This window comes from Papilio machaon, chromosome 2 (genome assembly GCF_912999745.1).
Source record: "Papilio machaon chromosome 2, ilPapMach1.1, whole genome shotgun sequence".
Classification (NCBI taxonomy): domain Eukaryota; kingdom Metazoa; phylum Arthropoda; class Insecta; order Lepidoptera; family Papilionidae; genus Papilio; species Papilio machaon.
This window is the reverse complement of record NC_059987.1, coordinates 10217216-10236229: the sequence shown is the minus strand read 5'-3', so window position 1 is coordinate 10236229 and position 19014 is coordinate 10217216. Positions and strand designations below refer to the sequence as shown.

Below are 19014 nucleotides of genomic sequence, written 5' to 3'. Positions count from 1 at the left end.
TTCATAGATAATTATAGAACAAATGTCACTGTCATTTATGTTGCCATGTCAAGTCCCAACACACTACACTAGCCAGAAACAAAATAAGAATAAAAAAATTATAAAGTCTCAACAGTTAATAATTTTAGGCAAGGTAATAATTTACTTAGTAATTTCACCTTATATCACAAACCAAGTAGTATTTAATCTAAAAGTCAAAAATCAGGGAACACATGCCTGGCTTCTTATTTTTACACATTAGCATATTATTTTCTATATAATAAACTTGTATACAAAACTAGCAGTCGCCCGCGACTCCGTTTGCGTGCAGTTAAAAAAAACTTAAAAGGGGTATGGAAAATAGATAACAACCGATTCTCAGACCTACCGGATATACATAATTTTTTTTTATAAAAATCGGCCAAGCTGTTTCGGAGGAGTATGGTAACTAACACTATGACACGAGATATTTATATCATGCTAATATTGTAAATGCGAATGTTTAGATGGATGGATGTTTGTTTGAAAGAAAGAAGGGAAAGGCTACACGAATCTTGATGAAATTTGGCACAGATGTAGAACATAGTCTGGAAGAACACATAGGGTACTTTTTTTATTTTCTCATTTCGCGCAGATGGAGTCGCGGGCGACAGCTAGTATAAGATAAAATATTTTTTCGGATTCTATGGGAAATTAAGACGAGAGGTTTATTTTCATTTACTTTTAAATTATGGTTAGCTAAAAAGGTGTGAAAATGGAATAAACAACCATTAAATTCAATAATAAAAGATTTTATTATTGAAGAAAACAATACCACATATTAAAATTATATAAGAAGGATCATTTCATGCCTGACAAAAACTGAATGACTTAAACAATATGTACTGTGCAATAAATTTTTTTGTAGAAAAAACATTTTCATGTAGCCACGGCAGTTTTAGTCTTATTTTGTATGGGTAAAAACAATTTAAATTCAGCAGGTAACTCATCTTCTGAGTATAATCTATCAGAGAAGTAAACTCTTCTTATACGACAATTTGCATGAATTTGGACACGAAGTGTTTCAACATAATTTGTTCCATATGCCCGCCGAGTGAAGTCGGCAAGGTTGAACTGTATCTGGTTCCATCCCTCGTCGAGTCTCATAGGCATTGTACAAATAAAAGGTTTTACACGAGTAGTAGACTGATAATTACTTGCACGGAATCTTCTCCTCACATTTTTATCATCTAAAACCTGAAACAATCAAAGGTGAATAAATTAAGTTTTAGATAACGATTAAAAATGTCTTTTAAATCATTAAAACAACTTACCTGGACTTCAAAAGTAAAGTACTTTTTAAGATTTTTAATAATCATAACCAAGAAAGGCAGTTTGATGCCTAAAGTCTTCTTTGGGTCTGCAGGACATGTGATATAAGTTGTGCTGACATTGGTCCCAACTATTTCTAGGACAAGACTCTGAATGTCGTTGTCTGTTATTCTCTTTATGTGACCATTACGTACTTTTTTATCCCATATTTGTAGAGGTTTACTTCCTATGCTGTAAAGAATTGAAAGAAAGCCCGACTGGAAAGTGTTCTTGAACATGGCTACCGGTAACCCAATGACGACTAATTATGTACCGTTCAAGCAGTCATTAAATGTTAAACTACAACTGTTTAATCAATACGGAAAATTCTTCCCGGTTACATTGCTGCTTGACAGAATGTCAGTAAACACAAGAATTTTGAACTCGGCCATTGGCCATGCGTCTGTTATCAACATGGAGTTACCATAGTAACGATATTAAAAAAAAAATGTTGTAATCCGTTAAACGCAATTTAGTTCTCCAAAAAAAGAAACCGTCGTTTGTGAATATAAAAGTAACGATTCTAACATCCAACATTCTGATATTGCTTGTGAGCGATCATCGTCGAATACTTCATGGACACCCTCAAAAATTACATAAATACTAGTAATTTTTGAATTAATAGAAAGATTTAAACTTTTTCAGTTAACAATTTTCGTCTATAGGGGAAAACAGATTTTGTAAAAATAAAAGTTTGTTTCAAAAAATAAAAGACTTTTAAATACAAAAAATAACCACTAGTTTTTAAGAGCAAAAATAAGATTTATAAGGAAGTCGGAACGTAATGCGTAATTTTGACAGCATAGTTAATGTCTGTGGTTTCTCCGATTGACAGCACACGCGACGAATCAGTCTTGAGATGCACTAAATTGTTCACAACTCTTACGTTTTATTTTTATATAAAGTTGCAATCTTTTAAGTGATAATGGACTGATCTTTCCTTTTTTTTGAACAATATAAAATAATGGACTTTTGTGTATGTGTTTAACATTAGTTCTGCAAATACAGCTGAAATGATGGAAATCTCATCCAAGAGGTAAGAATAACTCGTTGTCTACTTTTCAAGTTCCATGTCTTTCAACCCTATGTAGATATTTACCTGACATCGAAAATCCCGGAATTGGACGTGGTTCCTTTTTTTGTTAAATTTGGTTAATTTTAGGTGTTCATAAAATTTTTCAGTAATGGAATAAACTTGAAACGTTGAGTTAAAAATTACCAAGTATAAAATTATAAAAATCTTATAAAATTGCAAAACATGTAAATAAAAATTTTACAAAATATATTGACAGAATGATTTAAAAATAGAATACATGGAACAGTTGATATTTTTTAAAAACATATATAGACTAAAAATATTTTGACTTAAAAAATCGAGTCAATGACATTATTTGACGGTATTCATAATTATTTTCAAAGAGCAAATGTTAAATAATTAATTTCAAGCCAATGTGTTTAATTCTCATTTTTTTACACATACAAATCGTAATTTGTAGTGTAAAAAAAATGTGGATTTGTAAAAAAAAGGTCATGTGTAGCAACTTTTGATTGATACCTCAGACACAGACATTTTTACCCTTAAAATAGTTAAGTTAAATTTTACCCTTAAAATTTACTAAATTATGCAAGGTCTGCTCTAAATACAAGTCAATGGTCAATGCCTTCCTCTCTGGGGTAAAGATGTTAGTTGTATTGTTCAATCATTAAAAACCTTACCTCATACTTGTTCTTGAAATAGACTAATTGTACACTTTGACTTACTGTGAGTATAAGCAGCTAGATGGAGGAACAAGTAAAATTTATAACACAGAAACCGAAACACTCAGACAGACTTTTTTTTAATTAACAAATAGTTCCTGAATCTGTTCTCTATCTACAAGATTTTCTTTTGTTTTTAAAGCATATTCCATAGAAATGTGTTACAATACTGTTGTGTAGTTACATTTGAATTAGACAATTTAAATATTAAATATTTTATTGTAAATAATATACTTATTTAAGTATTATAAATATTAATAACAAATATAAAGTCATAACTGCTTAATTCTACATTACATACATCTATAGGATACAGACCAAAGTTGTAGGATCTGGCTGAAAGCCGTACAACTGTTTTATAAAGCATCAATGATATTTATGACTTATGAGCGTTGGTGGCTCAGGGGTTAAGCACTCGACTTGCAATCCGCCAGTCCTGGGTTCGAATCCCACCATGTACATTCTTACAGTGAAGGAAAACATTGTGATGCAACCTAATTATATCTGTGAAGAAATTCAAAGATATATGTAAAGTCAACCAACCGGCACTGGACCAGAGCGGTTGACTATGACCTAATCACCACTAACTTAGGGTAGGCTCCATGCCCCTCGGTGGGGATGTATAGTTAGCTGATGATTATGATACTTATGACACCAATACAGAAATCACATACAACTCACTTTGTATAGTGTAATTTAAGCTTGTTAATGATAACACAAACAACATTTGGCATAGAATAATTTTAATGATTAATGTAAATTTGTTTATTTGTATCTGGTAATTTAGTGAAAACCATTATATTGGTCAAATTGGGTGTTTTTTGCAAGTTTAGTTTTACAATGATTTGGTAGTGATTTGATATACCAATCATATTTTAAAGTTCATATTTTACTGTTACGGATTAACAGTATGTAATAACTAACTCCTAGCTTATACTAGTTTCTTTTATCCACATTCAATAGATAACACAAAAGGCTGTGAGGTCATTCAACCTGTGACTACAAGAATTATTTCTTCACACAATACAATATACCATCGGATATGCTGTGTTGTACAATAATGCGAAAATTTCTTTTCATTGTAACGGGTCACAAAATGGCCGCGACTCCCGCGCGCGGGAAACATTCCTGACAGGGCCATTGTTTCCAAGTGTTGGCGGAAATTTTAATCTAGATCGTAGCACAGTTCTTTCTTTCAGTACGGCGAGAACTATTATGTATAATGCGGAATGATTACGACTATATAAATTTAAACATATAGTGGAATAAATATCTTTAAAACCATAGTGTAGTAATCAACGAGAAAACAGAGATTTACTAATCTTTACAACGCTTCAAAGAAGCCTCAAGGATCTAGTTGCGTACAAAACATGTCGGAGTTCCTCAGGGCCTTTATCTAAGTCGTTCATCTACACAAACTTTAAAATATGTCGTTTCTATTCACCACGTAATTTATTCCGGGTGGGGTCGGAGACCTTGAGCCTTCATTAAAAGGTACAACAAATGTTTTAGTTTCGCACCAGGAAGGCAAGACGGTGCTATCGATTACGTGCGGGCTAGGGCACTTTTATGGGCAGGCGTATTGTCGTAGCCGGCACCTGCAAGGCGAGGGCCGAGCGCCGTGACTCAACCCGCAACTGTCGGGCATCGGCACGCAGCGCTACGACGACCAACGACCCATTCAACGGTATTCCGATCGGGGTCATGTTAATGAAGTTGCGCTGAATTGCATTTCTTGCAACGTATATGTTTTATAATAACTGATATAATTTTAACAATTGTGTATCTTTACTTAGTTGTACTATTTCTGCTCGATAAGTATAAACATGCAAACATTGCAGTACGGTTGCTACGCGCAAACAGATAACACGATTGCACAAAGGGATTGAGTGTTCTAACAATTGTAGTTGCATTAATACACGAGTGATTTTGTCATATGACTAATAAAGGGTAAACGTTTCCATGAACTCGTTTCCTTAAATATACATGCACGGTTAAGTTAGTATTAATTACCATTTTAACTCGTCATCAACACATTCTTAACTAATAATTGAACGACGAATAAATTGCAAAGGATTTCCATATACGTAAATACATAAAACTAATAACATTGCAAAAAGAAAACGTTTTTACAAGATGTCATGTTCTCTGTTCGCTACATATGTAACGCGCGTCTCATATGCAGATTCGTCAAACCTTTGTGTCCTAACGTAAACACTTCTTTACAGACTTTTGCTAGTAATGGTGATAGTAATAGAGTAGTGCAGGACAAATTATCATCCTATTCAGTCGAATCTGGTAAAGCGAGAGTCCAAGGGACCGCATTTTTCTCGCTTACAGAAGTTTCTATATAACCCGAGTTTCTCGGTTTTGGAGGTTGCCCGTCGGGATTGGACAATGACACTCGCTTATATAGGTTCCTAGCTTATCCGGCTTTGACTGAAACGCGAACTGAAAAGCGATTACCTTATGAAGGATACAACAAACTCGAAACAAGTTTCCGAACGGTAATGTTTTTATTGGTGTTAAAAATAATGGCTTCCAACTAACTAGGTATTGCTTGTGTGTTTCATTACTTTCTGGTAATAAAAAATATGGCATCATGATTAAATTCAAATGAATTTGGTGCTGTTTTTCATCAATTTTTTTAACATTAACTATCTTGTTTATTAATTTTTTTTTATTTTTGTATTGGCTTATTTTTATTATTTTTAAACATCGAAAGGTCAGTTTGGATTTATTCATAAGATGTACGATTACTTTGGAGGATTTCCTTTATGTTTGTGACTAATATTAAACTGGTTCACATGATAAAAATAATTTGATGGAATACTAGTTTTATAGATTCTATTAACTTTTAAATAAAAATCTTCATTTGGGGTCATTTGATATGTTCAACATAATATGATTACTATGAACGATAGTTGAATTTAGCGAAGATGTTTGAATTTCTTGAATGATAAATTGAAGAACTCAACATTTTAAAGGTTTGTAAGTTTATAAGATCAGTAGGTTTATAAGGTATGGTACTTCAAGACGAAAAAGAAAGAGCCAATCATCCCGTTTAACCCATTTACAGTCAAGTTCTAGTTTACCAATTGGTAACATAAGACATAACCTAGAGACGTCGCCAACAAGTTCATATTTATGATTGACCTCAATAATTGTGAACAGGGAAATGTATGAAAAAAATAGATCCGGTGATCTAGTACTAAGTTGTTATGTTGCAAAATCTAGGTTGCTAGAGAAGGTGGGAAACGCTGAATCAAAAAATTAAACACAAAGATAGTATAGTAAATATGTAATTTTGTTTAACTATATTTGCAGGATTTGAAGCCACTACGACGAAGGGCAAGTATTGTAACCGCTGAGGCATAAGCCGCTAGTATATTTACGCGGGATTATTGACTTCGCGGTCCAGATACACAAAGTTGTTTATAGCCGCGCCGTGTATTCCATTTCGCGAGTGCTAAATGCTAACGCGTGGGTTTGCTCGGGGTGCAGCGGGCGGTGCGGCGCGCCCGCCGCAGTATTTGCTCACTTTCTGGGTCGTCGATCTTTGCTGACCCGTCGCTCGACTGCTCCGAAGCCCTTCCTGATGGCCGCTTAGCCGCTCACGCCGGATCACTGTGGATAAACTTTTTTTCGTTCCAATAGATTAACTGCCAGAAAGTTTGTTTGTTCGTGGGAACATAAACTCTATACATTATGTTCAAAACTAAAGCTTGATTTTTCAGAACTAGGCACGAAAGTGACGGATTTGGAAGTTTATACATTGACAGGCAAATCAGAAACATGTCCCAATGCTCCATATGAGTAGAGCGAAGTGTTTATTTTTTATTATTACTGTTGATAAAAGAACCATCATGGTTATTAAACTATGACTGCGCTCGTAAAACCATTTGATATGTCAAACAATTTATATGGTATCATTGGTACATACTAATTCAGATCCATGAATACCCACACCGTCCACTTGTAAGTAGGGCAAACGACGGCTCAGCCCACGCTACAACGTTTCATGTGAATAGTAAAGGAAATAGAATATGGAAAATAGTTTCTTAACGTCTCAAACAACCAGGCTATTTACCAATATATCCTAAGAGTTAAAGCACTATTTCATATCAACTCTTATTGCTACTTTTCCTTACAGTAGCTATGCTTACGACGTACAAGTCTTCTGCTGTAGTTTTGTGTACACCAAAACGGTCTGTTGTCCAGTGAATTAAAATCATGTCACTCGGTGGACGCGCATTGCATCGAAAGAAACGAGTATTGAAAAACCAAAAATACAAAATTCCTGTATGAGGAATGCGTGGGCACGCGCCTTGGGCACAGAAATAGCCGCGTATTGTGAGACAATCGGCGGGGGCCAGCAGACAGTGTGTCTTCTGCAGCGCCAGGATAAACATATACACAAATTATTTATTTGCGATGTAGACAGTTACAAATGATCAAACTGCTATACTTGGGTTAGTTAGCAACTTCTTTTTCTTCCCTAACTAACTAACGGAGACGTCACACTGATGTTTCTTAGCCAGGATTTCATAGTTTTGTATAGCTGCCACAAAATTGTAAAGTTGACAACTAACTGACGTAACCCGAGTCCCGGTCGCAGCGCCTTGTATCCCTTGTCTGTTAGAAATTTACGGTACATTGGGATTAGTTGCAATTCTTAGGAATGCGAGATAAATTTTTTTTGACCCACACGAAGAGAAATTTTTTATTCTTTACTGTAAGACTTCATACAAAATGTATGATGAATAATGGTCTGATCTGACTAAACGTTTTAGATTTTAAATATCGGAAAACTAAGCAGGCTAACACAGTCGCGTGACTGAGAGGCCTTATTCTGGAAGCGATCAACCTAAATTTACATCAAGAGTAACTTAAAGAGAGTCTTAAGAGAGTAACATTGTCCTTATCTAGACTGATGTTGCAATAACAAAAAGTATGTCTGAATGTTTATGAAATAAAGTCAGCTGTAACTATTAATATTTTTTGTTATTAGCCATAAAACAACCAATCTAATAGAATTTAAAATATAGATTACAACCCGCGACTTCGTCCGTCTGAAAAAAAAAATACTGAGTAGCCTTTACACTATTCTAGATGGTTAAGCTGTTTTAAAGTTACTTGGTAACAAGCATCCATTAAATTTTTTTTATTAATATTAGTAACATGTAAGTGAACTGTAAAGTCATAATTATTTTATACTATTGACATTCTCACAAGAAGACATCCGCGGTGTGATTCACCGACATGCCACGCCGGCCTGAGAGCAACCGGCATGGTCATTGGGTGCATGGAGCTCGCGTTTTACTGCTCAAAATGTATTTATTGTTCCGAAACCAGACTAACAGGAAACTATTTTACATATATACGTCGGTGCGAACAATGCTACAATATTTACTAATACATTTAGTTTGCTGCCACAAATATAAGGTTATTTGATAAAGCATTTTATAAACTTGTCTGCAACTGTTTCCAGCAAATGTTTAGGTCGTTTGCTATCGTTTTTGTTGTTTGTTTTCTCCTTTAAGAACATGGAAAAATTGAATTTATTTTTCTCGACACTATTTTTACCGTTGCCAATAAAGAGTAGCTTAGGAAATATTTATAATACATCGTTAGCAACATTTCAGAGATTATCCGGTTCTTCCTGTACATCAGTTACCTAAGACGTCCTTCAAACCGGATCCAAGTTGCTTCTTGCAAGGACTTCTGCAAGGTGACCTGCTACATGTTAATAAGACAAATGTTTAAGATGATAACTACGTCGATTAAATGTAAAGTTTTTATTTATCAATTCAATGTCAGAGTTTAAGGCAGACAAATTGTTGATTACGTCAAAAATGTTATAAAGGTGTTACCTTATATTATATGTGACATAGTTGAGGCGGTGACAGGCAGAATAACAGATGCACCTGAGGCACCACGATATGATCTGATGACGGCTGCGCTCGTTTCTTATGAAATAGGTTGACTACCTACAGAACGACATACAGAAACATTGCAATAAATATGTCAATTAACAAGTGCTATTATCCACGGGAGCTATAGTAAAAGTGTTACATGTTTGTCCAATGTATTAAGTTCGAATACTTTCTTTTCCTATAAAACCGGTACAAATCATCGTGGTATTCAAATAATAAAAATTATTTACAATTTATCGCAGCGAGGATCAACCAGATGCTAATAAAAAGGTCACCACGTAAAGCTCAGGATCAATTTATATATAGAAGGACCAACACGCGGCAGACTTGCTCGCAGCCAAGCCGACCGGTATCCGATGCGGTGAAAAACTCTCGCTTCCTGATTTATGACGGCTTTGCGACCGCTCTAAAGGCGAACGGTTAATTGGAGACATAAATCATGATAGAAGCAATACGGATACAGTTACAGTATCAACCACGGAAGGTGTATTTGTCGATTTATCTGGAAATAACGTCAGTAACAACAAGTTTGCATTTATACATATTATTTACTAGCTGTTACCCGTGACTCCGTCCGCTTGGAATTAAAAAAAACTTATTAAGTAGTCTATGTGATCTTCCAGACCACGTTCTACATGTATGCCAAATTTCATCGAAATCCGTTGAGCCGTTTTGGACATACCTTCAAACAAACATCCATTCATCCATCCATCCACCCATCTAATCATTCGCATTTATAATATTAGTATAAAGTATGATTAGTATGATAGGAAAGCTAAAGAGTAATACTAACAGTCAAAATCATAGTTTCAAATTCATCAATTATGTACGTGTATCGATCTAAATAACTACTTCCTAAAATTCCGTCTTATTAAATCAATACTGTTGACGCAAATGTTAGCATAGGATAGAGCAAGTAGGTTTATAACTCTATAGTATTTATTTGAGATTGCATAAATATAGGATTAAATTTGAGCAAAAATTTGAGAAAGAAAGAAATATATAATGTATACGGTCATTGTACGTCTTAGTCTTTGTTTGAGTTCAATCAAGTTTGTTTCAAAGTAAATCTGAAATATTTTATTCGTTGTGTGCATAGTGAAATTACAATGGCGTTTGCCGCGACCGCACAGCTCAGTGTGGTGCTTTAAAGGCAGTCTTTTGAGAGACGTCGCGAAGGGAGTTCGTCTCGCGATCTCGTTCCTCTGTTCGCCGCACCACATTGGTTACACTCGTTTATTTTGGGATTTCAGTTTTGTTAATCGTTTTCGGATGATCTTGTTTGACGTTACATAAAGATTTGGCATTCGACTGTGACTTTGTGAGCCACCATAATGCCATGTGTTTGTTGCAACATGTGGGATATTTTAGATTTTTAATATTGAGTTTTTACTGTCCTGTTAAACATAGCTAGTGTTTAATAACAATATTAATCTGATAAATGTGGTAGCAAAAGGATCAACTTAGTGTTTCCTAGTGTTGTGTCATCGTGAAGTAAAGCGAGGATTCCTCTGTGCGTGTTGTGATTGCGATGTCGTTGTCCGATGGATGCTGAGGGTAGGCTGGTGTTTTGGAAGAGCGGACTGTGGGAAGGTGGTGCGCCCACGCTAACCTGCAACACTTGCAAAAAGCGCCGCGCAGACAGGATGACCGCCAACGAACGCATGACGTCGCAAGGGTGAGGCCTGGTCCACGGACCCTTGGAGTTTGTCTTTCATCTTAATACTAGTAAAAGCGTTGCAGAGATTTCGTCAATATATTTCAATTAATATTTTTGTACAATAAATGTTAATAGTGATTTAAAGGTCGCCATTTTCTGTGACTTGTTTGGTTTCGCTTGATAACAAGAACCTGATAAGGGATCAGTTTTGCCGAGTTTATTCTAGTAAGCCCTTCATCTGGTGATAGGAATGCGTGCGTACGTTGTCGCACTTCCCTGTCCCATGATTCACTAGTTCGAGGTAAACGCGCTCTCCACATTCCTCGACCCCGTTCAGTTTCCTCGATTATTGAAATTGTTACAACCTGGTTTTTTAGTTCTATTATACCAATAAATATTGTGATGTAGATTTAGAATTCTTCTAAGTAATATTTACTTTGTCTCTCTTTCGCCATGCATATTGTTCTTACTACTGTTCTTACCAAATAATCTTATTAGCGTCTGATGTCTTGTTTATTTCTTATTTAGCACACCATCGAGATAGTTCTGTATTACTATGCCACATTCAGATTATTTCTTATTTTAAAGGTAACATAACTAGGCATTGTTACTTTAATTTTTAATCGAAAGATTTAGTACATGTCTTAATTTACGTTGCAAAAAATTTTATTGTAAGGTCTGATTTACCTTCTTAACCACCGCTTATTGAATTGAACCGTTGCTCGTAAGTCGAGCAGTGTACCTTGTGACGTCATAAATTTCCCCGTATAATACACGTAATCAGTACGCATATGAGTGTACAAGTTTATGTTTGCACAGCTGGTCGCCAGCTAGTTGGCAGACTGGTGGTCAGCTGCGGCCGAGCAAGCGAATCACTATGTGTTTACATACACCAGACTCGTGACGCATATTTATATGTCCTATTAGGTGTTTTATGTTAATTAATAATAGATAATTACTAGAACTGATATAAACTAGGAGTCCTTATTTTTGCAAATATGCCATTGCTGTTCTGTCCTGTGGGCCCAGTACGAATATTTTCACTTGTGACAAACACCATCGTATCGAAAACCAATAAATGTTATATTAATTTCGACATAAATGATGATAAAGATACGAAAGCGATTTTCACAAATATTCGTGATAGGACCACAGAACAGATCTGACGATAACATAGGTAAATACCTAAGGAATAAATATTCCTTCGTAATAAGTATGTAAATAACTTGGACTTACACTATCTGTGCATATTCACTGTCATGGGTTAAATCTTACTAATATGCGAATGTTTAGATGGATGGATCGATCGATTTTTGTTAGAAAGTATGTCCAGAACGGCTGCATGGATCTCGATGAAATTTGGCATAGTTGAAGAAACTACTGTTTTTTTTATTACTGTAATTAAATTCAGAGAAATCAAGGTATTGAATTTAATTTATACATTCGGTTAAAAAAGCAATTACAAAATTAATTTCGAAAGCAACTTGGAAAGTACAAAAAACATTACTTTGTTCTCAATTAAAATCTGTATTGAAACATTTCCCCGGCGTTGTTAGTGCGTCACAGTACAGTTAGGTTGTGAACGTAGCAATTTTTACGGACTAGGGAATGACCGTGGGAACGTATCGACTGAACCTGACCGTCAGATAACAATGTTGTGTTGAGATAAAATTACCCTGATATGTATGCGATTTAATTCCTAAAAGCGTAACAACAAGATCTCGTATGGAATTATTAGCATCATATAATTTTTCTTTAATTAACGCTAAGTAATGTGGTTACAGTTATTACGTGGGAATACATTTGTTTATATTACAGTTATACAATGTAGGTCTTTATTTGCAACAGCATGATTTGTTTCATTTTGTTTTCCGAACATAATTTCTATTGACATTTTACCTGAAATATGTAATATTTGTATGCCATATTTTTTGCGCTATGACCCGAACTATCGGGAGCAGCCTCACAGTGCTTGTTCGTGAATTTGCTTTAATACTTAATTTTTAATGAAATAAAACTATCTATTAATCTATTTAGATTAACTGAATTAGAGAATAGTAATGGATAATCATTATGAACCGAATTTTATAGACTTCATGTTCTGTGAAGATTGAAGAAAATCCGAAGATTGTAGGTTCGTGTCCTGTCACGGTCGCCATATATTGAAACCCGTTGTTTTTCAGAACAAAAGAAAAGACATTTAATACATTTTTTCATTAACCATATTTTATTTTATTTTTTTCAATTGACAAAATGACAGTTGACAGTTCCCCTTTTTTTTAAAAGAACGTTTAGAAACGTCGTCATTCCTTTACAATAGCAGTCAGTTTTTCTGTGGCAATCCTTTCTTTACACAATTATTTTGCACATGACAACATGTTGAAATATAACACTTAACATATGTTAATCATAGTACAAATAATCTAGCATAATGTTTAACATCTTAATGAGGTCTTGTGCAAGTGTCAAGACGGCGGCGCCCGCAGCGGTGCGGTCTGATCTATAAATACTGTGGTGTTTCCGCAGCTGCCGCCGGCACCGCGAGCCACTGCCACATCCTACACCAGAATAGCGTACTCTGTAATCCTGTCTCCGCTAGCCTCTACCTGTAGCTCTATCGGACCTAGTTGAGTTGTTTGACAACAAAGTGACATGTGAAAAGAATCTTCACCTCCAACCTAAAACCATAAATCTCTTCCATACAATCGCTATACTTTTTCATCATGGAGCATGACAACTATTGCCAATGTCTCTATCTTCTTTTTTTATAATATTTTCATGTTTTACACATTACCATTCTCAAAATCCTCCTCAAAAAGTAAAAGAAGTAAAATATTATGGACCACTTTTTATTATTTATTTTTAAGCATAACACCGTGAGGATTTCGTATTTTGCTGATGATTTTAGTTATAGAGAAAACATGTATGATGACTGCAGCAACAGAGCTCAATAGGGTAGTAGTAGTTTCGCCTATTAAGATTTAATTAAAGCTAAAATTTAGACTAAGATTGTATAGGCAAATTGTTTTGAGTTACAAATAGAATTTAACGAGATCTTTAGTTTGAGTAGTCGTACTCTAAACATACTCTTGTTTTAAGAAAAATACAATAACATATGTGTGCAGTAGTAGTAACAATGATGCTTGGAGGCTGAGCGATAAAGCTGAATGTTGTTGTTGCGTGCAGTTGCGGTGTATACCCCCCGCCTGTCAGACCCCCGCTGTATCCCAGAACACAGCACGTGTCGCGCGATTCGCTCCGGCTACGGCCCGCAGCCCGCATGCCAACGATTACGCATTGTCCTGCAATTAGCGCATTCCGTATTGTTTTCATAATATCTTATTAATAAAGTATCAATACTTTATTAACGAAACGTTTGATTTTTTTATCTTCATTTATTGATCGTTCAGTAAGTTCATATTTACGTTTGCCTTCTTTCTAATAATTTGTCATTTTTATAAAAACCTGAATTTGTTCCTATATCCATTTATAGCGGTTTAGACAAATTGCATCATATTTGTTTATGCCACCCATACACCAATACATTGTGACATTATAGACAAGTAATATGTCAAAGGGGACATAAAAACTGCCGGCCGGGACCCACGCAGCGTGATAAGCGGTCACTGACATACAGATCGATTGTCATCATTTTTATATGATTCTTCTATTAATGTGATATGTGTAGTGGGCGGGCAAGTTTCATAATTATTATCGACTATAGTTATGTAGTACACTTTGTAAGTGGTTATATCATACGTAGTGCCCTTTTATTTTAATCTTTGGTAGGGGATAACCAGTTTATAGCGGTTTCTTGTCTAAAGTCCAGGATCAATGATCGATTTGAGGCTTAATAGGGCTATGAGAGAATTGTACATACATATGCAAAACTTAGTGGCTAAATATTTATGCCATGACGTGTGGCAGACTCAATTGTTCGTACAGTCCGATGTGTTTGCGCAAATCATTCGTCTACGTGTGTAGGCGGATTGTGATTACCTATATTTTGTGTCATTGACTTTGCACTCAATTACATAGCAAAATAGTACATTTAATTTGAGATTTTAAGAAATAAAACACAAAGAACACAATCTTGAATACTATATTTTTAAAATAGATATAATATTGTTTCAGTGAACTGAAAAAGCTATCAGAAGAGAGTTTAACGCGGCAGCCGGAGGAGGTGTTCGACATCATCTGCAAGCTCGGCGAAGGCTCCTATGGCAGCGTTTACAAAGTAACTTCCTTACATTTGTCGAATACGATAGTTCTCTCTCAGCTCTTTTTTATCGTATAAAAGTGTGCCCTTGCAAACCCATAGGCTAGTTGTGAATATATATATTTGTTGTGGGCTTGTACTCTCTCAAACAGTTGTTGTACTGTGTGTTTCAGGCATTACACAAGGAGAGCGGGCAGGTGCTGGCCATCAAGCAGGTGCCTGTGGACACGGATCTGCAGGAGATCATCAAGGAGATCTCCATCATGCAGCAGTGTGACAGCCCCTACGTCGTCAAGTACTACGGCAGCTACTTTAAAAACACAGACTTATGGGTGAGCTGTCACATTGACCACCAAAGCCATGCCTTAATTACTTCTGGAAAATGTAGTGAAGTTAAAATGAAATACTTTATCAGTAGTCGCGACTTACTTGTATAAAGTTGTACGATGGTTTTTACAGATTGTAATGGAATACTGTGGCGCAGGCTCGGTGTCGGACATAATGAGGCTGCGCAAGAAGACGCTCTCGGAGGACGAGATCGCCACCATCCTCATAGACACGCTCAAGGGGCTGGAGTACCTGCACCGACGTCGCAAGATTCACCGCGACATCAAGGCCGGCAACATCCTGCTCAACACCGAGGGCCACGCCAAACTGGCAGACTTCGGCGTCGCCGGACAGCTCACCGACACCATGGCCAAGCGCAACACCGTCATCGGCACGCCATTCTGGATGGCGCCCGAGGTCATACAGGAGATCGGCTACGACTGCGTCGCCGACATCTGGTCGCTCGGCATCACCGCGCTGGAGATGGCCGAGGGCAAGCCGCCCTACGGCGACATACATCCCATGCGCGCCATCTTCATGATACCCACCAAGCCGCCGCCCTCCTTCAGGTATATATCTCCCGTCCTCTCCGCCGCCAACGCAGTTCAGTTGAGCACAGCTCATACTGCTCACTTTGTTCACAGAGAACCGGATCAGTGGTCGCCGGAGTTCATAGACTTTGTCAGTCAGTGTCTCGTCAAAAATCCCGAGGAGAGAGCGACCGCCGAATATCTGTTGTCACATGAATTTATCGGTAAGTTGTTTTCACATAACAATGTATTGAAACATAGAGGTTGGCTTAATATTAATATGTCGGTAATTGTCAGGTAACGCGAAGCACCCGAGCATTCTCAGCACGATGATCGCGGAGGCGCGAGAGATTCGCGAGAGTCAGGCATTCCGCAACGCGCAGCAGAACTGCAACAACGCCAAGACCTTCGGCGCGGGCGACGGCTACAGCGAGGCCACGATGAAGCAGCGCGACGGCACGCTGGTGCCCGCGCGAGACGGCACCGCCACCGGGGACCTCGCCGCGGACCTCGGCACCATGGTCATCAACGAGCCGGACCTCGCCACCATGAAGAGTCAGTGCGGCGACCCTTCCCCGAGATGTACCGCTTTCGGCCCTTCCGCTGTACAATATGTGTCGACTCTGTTACAGGACACGACACGGACCCTATGGACACGAACAGGCCCAAGTACCGGCCGCTGTTCCTCGAGCACTTCGAGAAGAAGGAGGTGAGCCGCGCCAGCAACGGCGCGCTGCCGCACACACCCCCGCCACCCGACGAGGCCGCGCGGTCAGCACCAACTTCTTATCCTCTTCACATCCTCTACTTGCACTGTGACGATGTGACCATAACGTGATGTATTGCTGCAGGTCGGAGGCGGGCTCTGCGGCGGGCGGCGGCGCGGTCCTGCAGCGCGCGCTGGTGGAGGAGGGCAACTTTGAATTCGTAAGTCAGCTGCACGTCGTCGCGCTGCTGCCGCTCGCGCACGCGCATCTCCCCGCCCCCGCGCACGCGCATCTCCCCGCGCAGCGCGCCCGTAAGTCCGCCCCCCACACACGCCCCCCACCACGCCCCCATTGCTGTTGCTTGCAACGACCTGATACATGTCCTTACAACTATGTTGTGCTTCTTTGTATATTATCAGCTAATTCCAACAAAATAATGATAACCAATGCTTCTTCCATGTTTATGTCTTCTTGTGTATAATTCCTTCCTTTCTTAACCACTACATTGTGTGTTGTCTTTATCTAATCTCTAATTTTTCTTTATTATAAGAATTTCTTTGTATATATAAATATTTTCATACTGTCTATTTCTTTTGCGGACTTACGGGAATAAATATTTATTATACAGATCTATATTATAGTATATAACAATATTTGTAAAATAATATACAAGTCGTCAATCTATAGTTGTTTAATAGAAATACTAGAACTAAAAAGAAACTTAGTTTTTTTTTACTACGGACTTCGATTCGTATAAAAAAAAACTGTAATGCAAATAGTTGCAGTTCTTTTAAGAGTGTTTTATGGAAGTCACAACCCCCGTAAAGAATTTGCAATTCCTCAGGAGATCACTGGGGGGTACATGTGATGTAACGTGTATGTATTACGTACACAGCTGGCGTACCTGTCGGAGGGCGAGCTGGAGGCGCGCATGGCGCGGCTGGACGCAGAGATGGAGGCGGAGATAGAGCAGCTGCGCGCCAGATACGACCGCAAGCGTCGCCCCATACTCGACGCCATACATCTCAAGCGCAAGCGGCAGCAGAACTTCTAGCCGCGCCCTAGTGCGGCCCCCACCACACACACACACACCTCTCTACGTCTTACAACTTGATACTAAAAGGTCGCAATTTTATAGTTCCACTTTGTTGGCTAGGAATTTAATTCAAACGATTTAAAAGAAAATCATAACCATAGAGTATGTACGGCTTCCAATTTTTTTTTGCTTATAAATTTGACAATTTCTAATGGCTACAAAACTAGCCAACTATGATAATGAGATGAATTTAGTGATTTTTTTCATTCAATTTTTGTCAAATATGTACAGCTGGGAATTATAAAAACTCTAGTAAGATGCAGGTGAAGAAATAATATCAGTGGTTGGTGAAGGAATGATTAAATAATATTTTCAACTAATTAGCGGCTGTCAAATTTGACATTTGTAGGTGCTTTATGTAGAGGTGCCAAAAAAGTTTTTCGAAGCATTTAACCGGCCACCTTTGTTCCTAAATAAGTAAATGTCTTGTCTTGAGAGTTTTTATGGCCATTTAGCTCTACAGTTGGCCAAATATATTGTCGTTTTTTTGAGAAAACGCGCAACAACGAAGAGATGGACTCTTTGTATAGTGCGACAAATTTATTTGGCTAAACATTTAAAACCATCTTATGATGTGTTTTCTAACTAAATGCGAAAACAGCATCACTCGCACTGAGCCAGATAACTTTGTTGAACTATGTGTTAGTTAAGTAATATAAGTCGTTAACTTAGCGTTAGTGTAGCAATGAACGAGGAGACATATCCGCCGCCTCCGCTAGATGGCGTCGCCTGTCCTCACCATAGATTATATAATATATCTGCTGCCATAGATAATTAAACATAGATTAACAATATAGAATCAAATGCATTTTTTGTTAAAAAAATATATTTATATATGTATTATTTTCTTAAGAACATATTAAGGATATGAAATAGTTAATATTGTAAATAATTCATGAAATAATGAAACAAGTACACTTTTTTTTTGTTAAGTTAAATATTTTTCTCTTATTGTTTTTTTTTCTCTAATTATAATGAATGTTGATGGCTTTTGCTTTTCAATACATGAATTTCGAAATTAAATTTATAATTTTTGTGCTCAAAAATGGCGTCGTCGAAGCGGACGGCGAATTATACTTTGTTTTGATTTAAAATATTTTTTGTGGCTTTGTTTTGCTTTCTATGGAGATACAAAACATACGTCTTGTAGTATATTGTAATAAATACATGACAATATTATTGTAGATAGATGATAGTTTTAATTTTAAATGCATTTCATTTAATAAGTATTTAATGTCCTCATATATTTAATATTGTTTGTTTGTTTATGTTCCTTGTGTTTGGATCTCAGTTGTATTTTGACACAGATTGTAATATAACTATATTAGATTATATTCACATTTGTAAATTATATGACCTTAGTAGTGGGTTGTGACATTTGAGAATGGATACATAATATAGTGTTGTTAATTCGTGATGACACCAAATGCCACTCAACAGTAGATGGTGTTA

The 19014-nt window shown here is 37.1% G+C and overlaps 2 protein-coding genes across 3 annotated transcripts; one reads left to right on the top strand and one right to left on the bottom strand.

The window, feature by feature from the left end:
- Window positions 1–799: 799 nt before the first annotated feature.
- On the bottom strand, window positions 800–1747 carry LOC106710907 (cilia- and flagella-associated protein 20). Its single transcript, XM_014503093.2, has 2 exons — window positions 1293–1747; window positions 800–1215 (listed from the first exon to the last, which is right to left on the bottom strand). The coding sequence occupies exons 1-2, from the start codon at window positions 1566–1568 to the stop codon at window positions 898–900; spliced, it is 594 nt and encodes a 197-aa protein (XP_014358579.1). The 5' UTR covers window positions 1569–1747; the 3' UTR covers window positions 800–897.
- Window positions 1748–2170: 423 nt separating this feature from the next.
- LOC106710906 (serine/threonine-protein kinase 3) lies at window positions 2171–18469 on the top strand. 2 transcript variants are annotated; one of them, XM_045684997.1, is made up of 9 exons: window positions 2171–2365; window positions 14818–14920; window positions 15076–15234; window positions 15362–15798; window positions 15874–15983; window positions 16057–16314; window positions 16392–16530; window positions 16611–16686; window positions 17362–18469. In XM_045684997.1, the coding sequence occupies exons 1-9, from the start codon at window positions 2343–2345 to the stop codon at window positions 17518–17520; spliced, it is 1464 nt and encodes a 487-aa protein (XP_045540953.1). In that variant the 5' UTR covers window positions 2171–2342; the 3' UTR covers window positions 17521–18469. The 2 variants fall into 2 exon arrangements, with proteins under 2 accessions (XP_045540953.1, XP_014358578.2); XM_014503092.2 differs by lacking the exon at window positions 2171–2365 and adding an exon at window positions 10199–10701.
- Window positions 18470–19014: the final 545 nt, after the last annotated feature.

Coding starts and splice junctions, on each gene's coding strand:
- LOC106710907 (XM_014503093.2), bottom strand. CDS start 1,568: ATGTTCAAGAACACTTTCCAGTCGGGCTTTCTTTCAATTCTTTACAGC. Junction 1,216..1,292: donor ACTTTACTTTTGAAGTCCAG/GTAAGTTGTTTT, acceptor TGATTGTTTCAG/GTTTTAGATGATAAAAATGT.
- LOC106710906 (XM_014503092.2), top strand. CDS start 10,568: ATGGATGCTGAGGGTAGGCTGGTGTTTTGGAAGAGCGGACTGTGGGAA. Junction 10,702..14,817: donor GAACGCATGACGTCGCAAGG/GTGAGGCCTGGT, acceptor ATATTGTTTCAG/TGAACTGAAAAAGCTATCAG. Junction 15,235..15,361: donor TTAAAAACACAGACTTATGG/GTGAGCTGTCAC, acceptor TGGTTTTTACAG/ATTGTAATGGAATACTGTGG.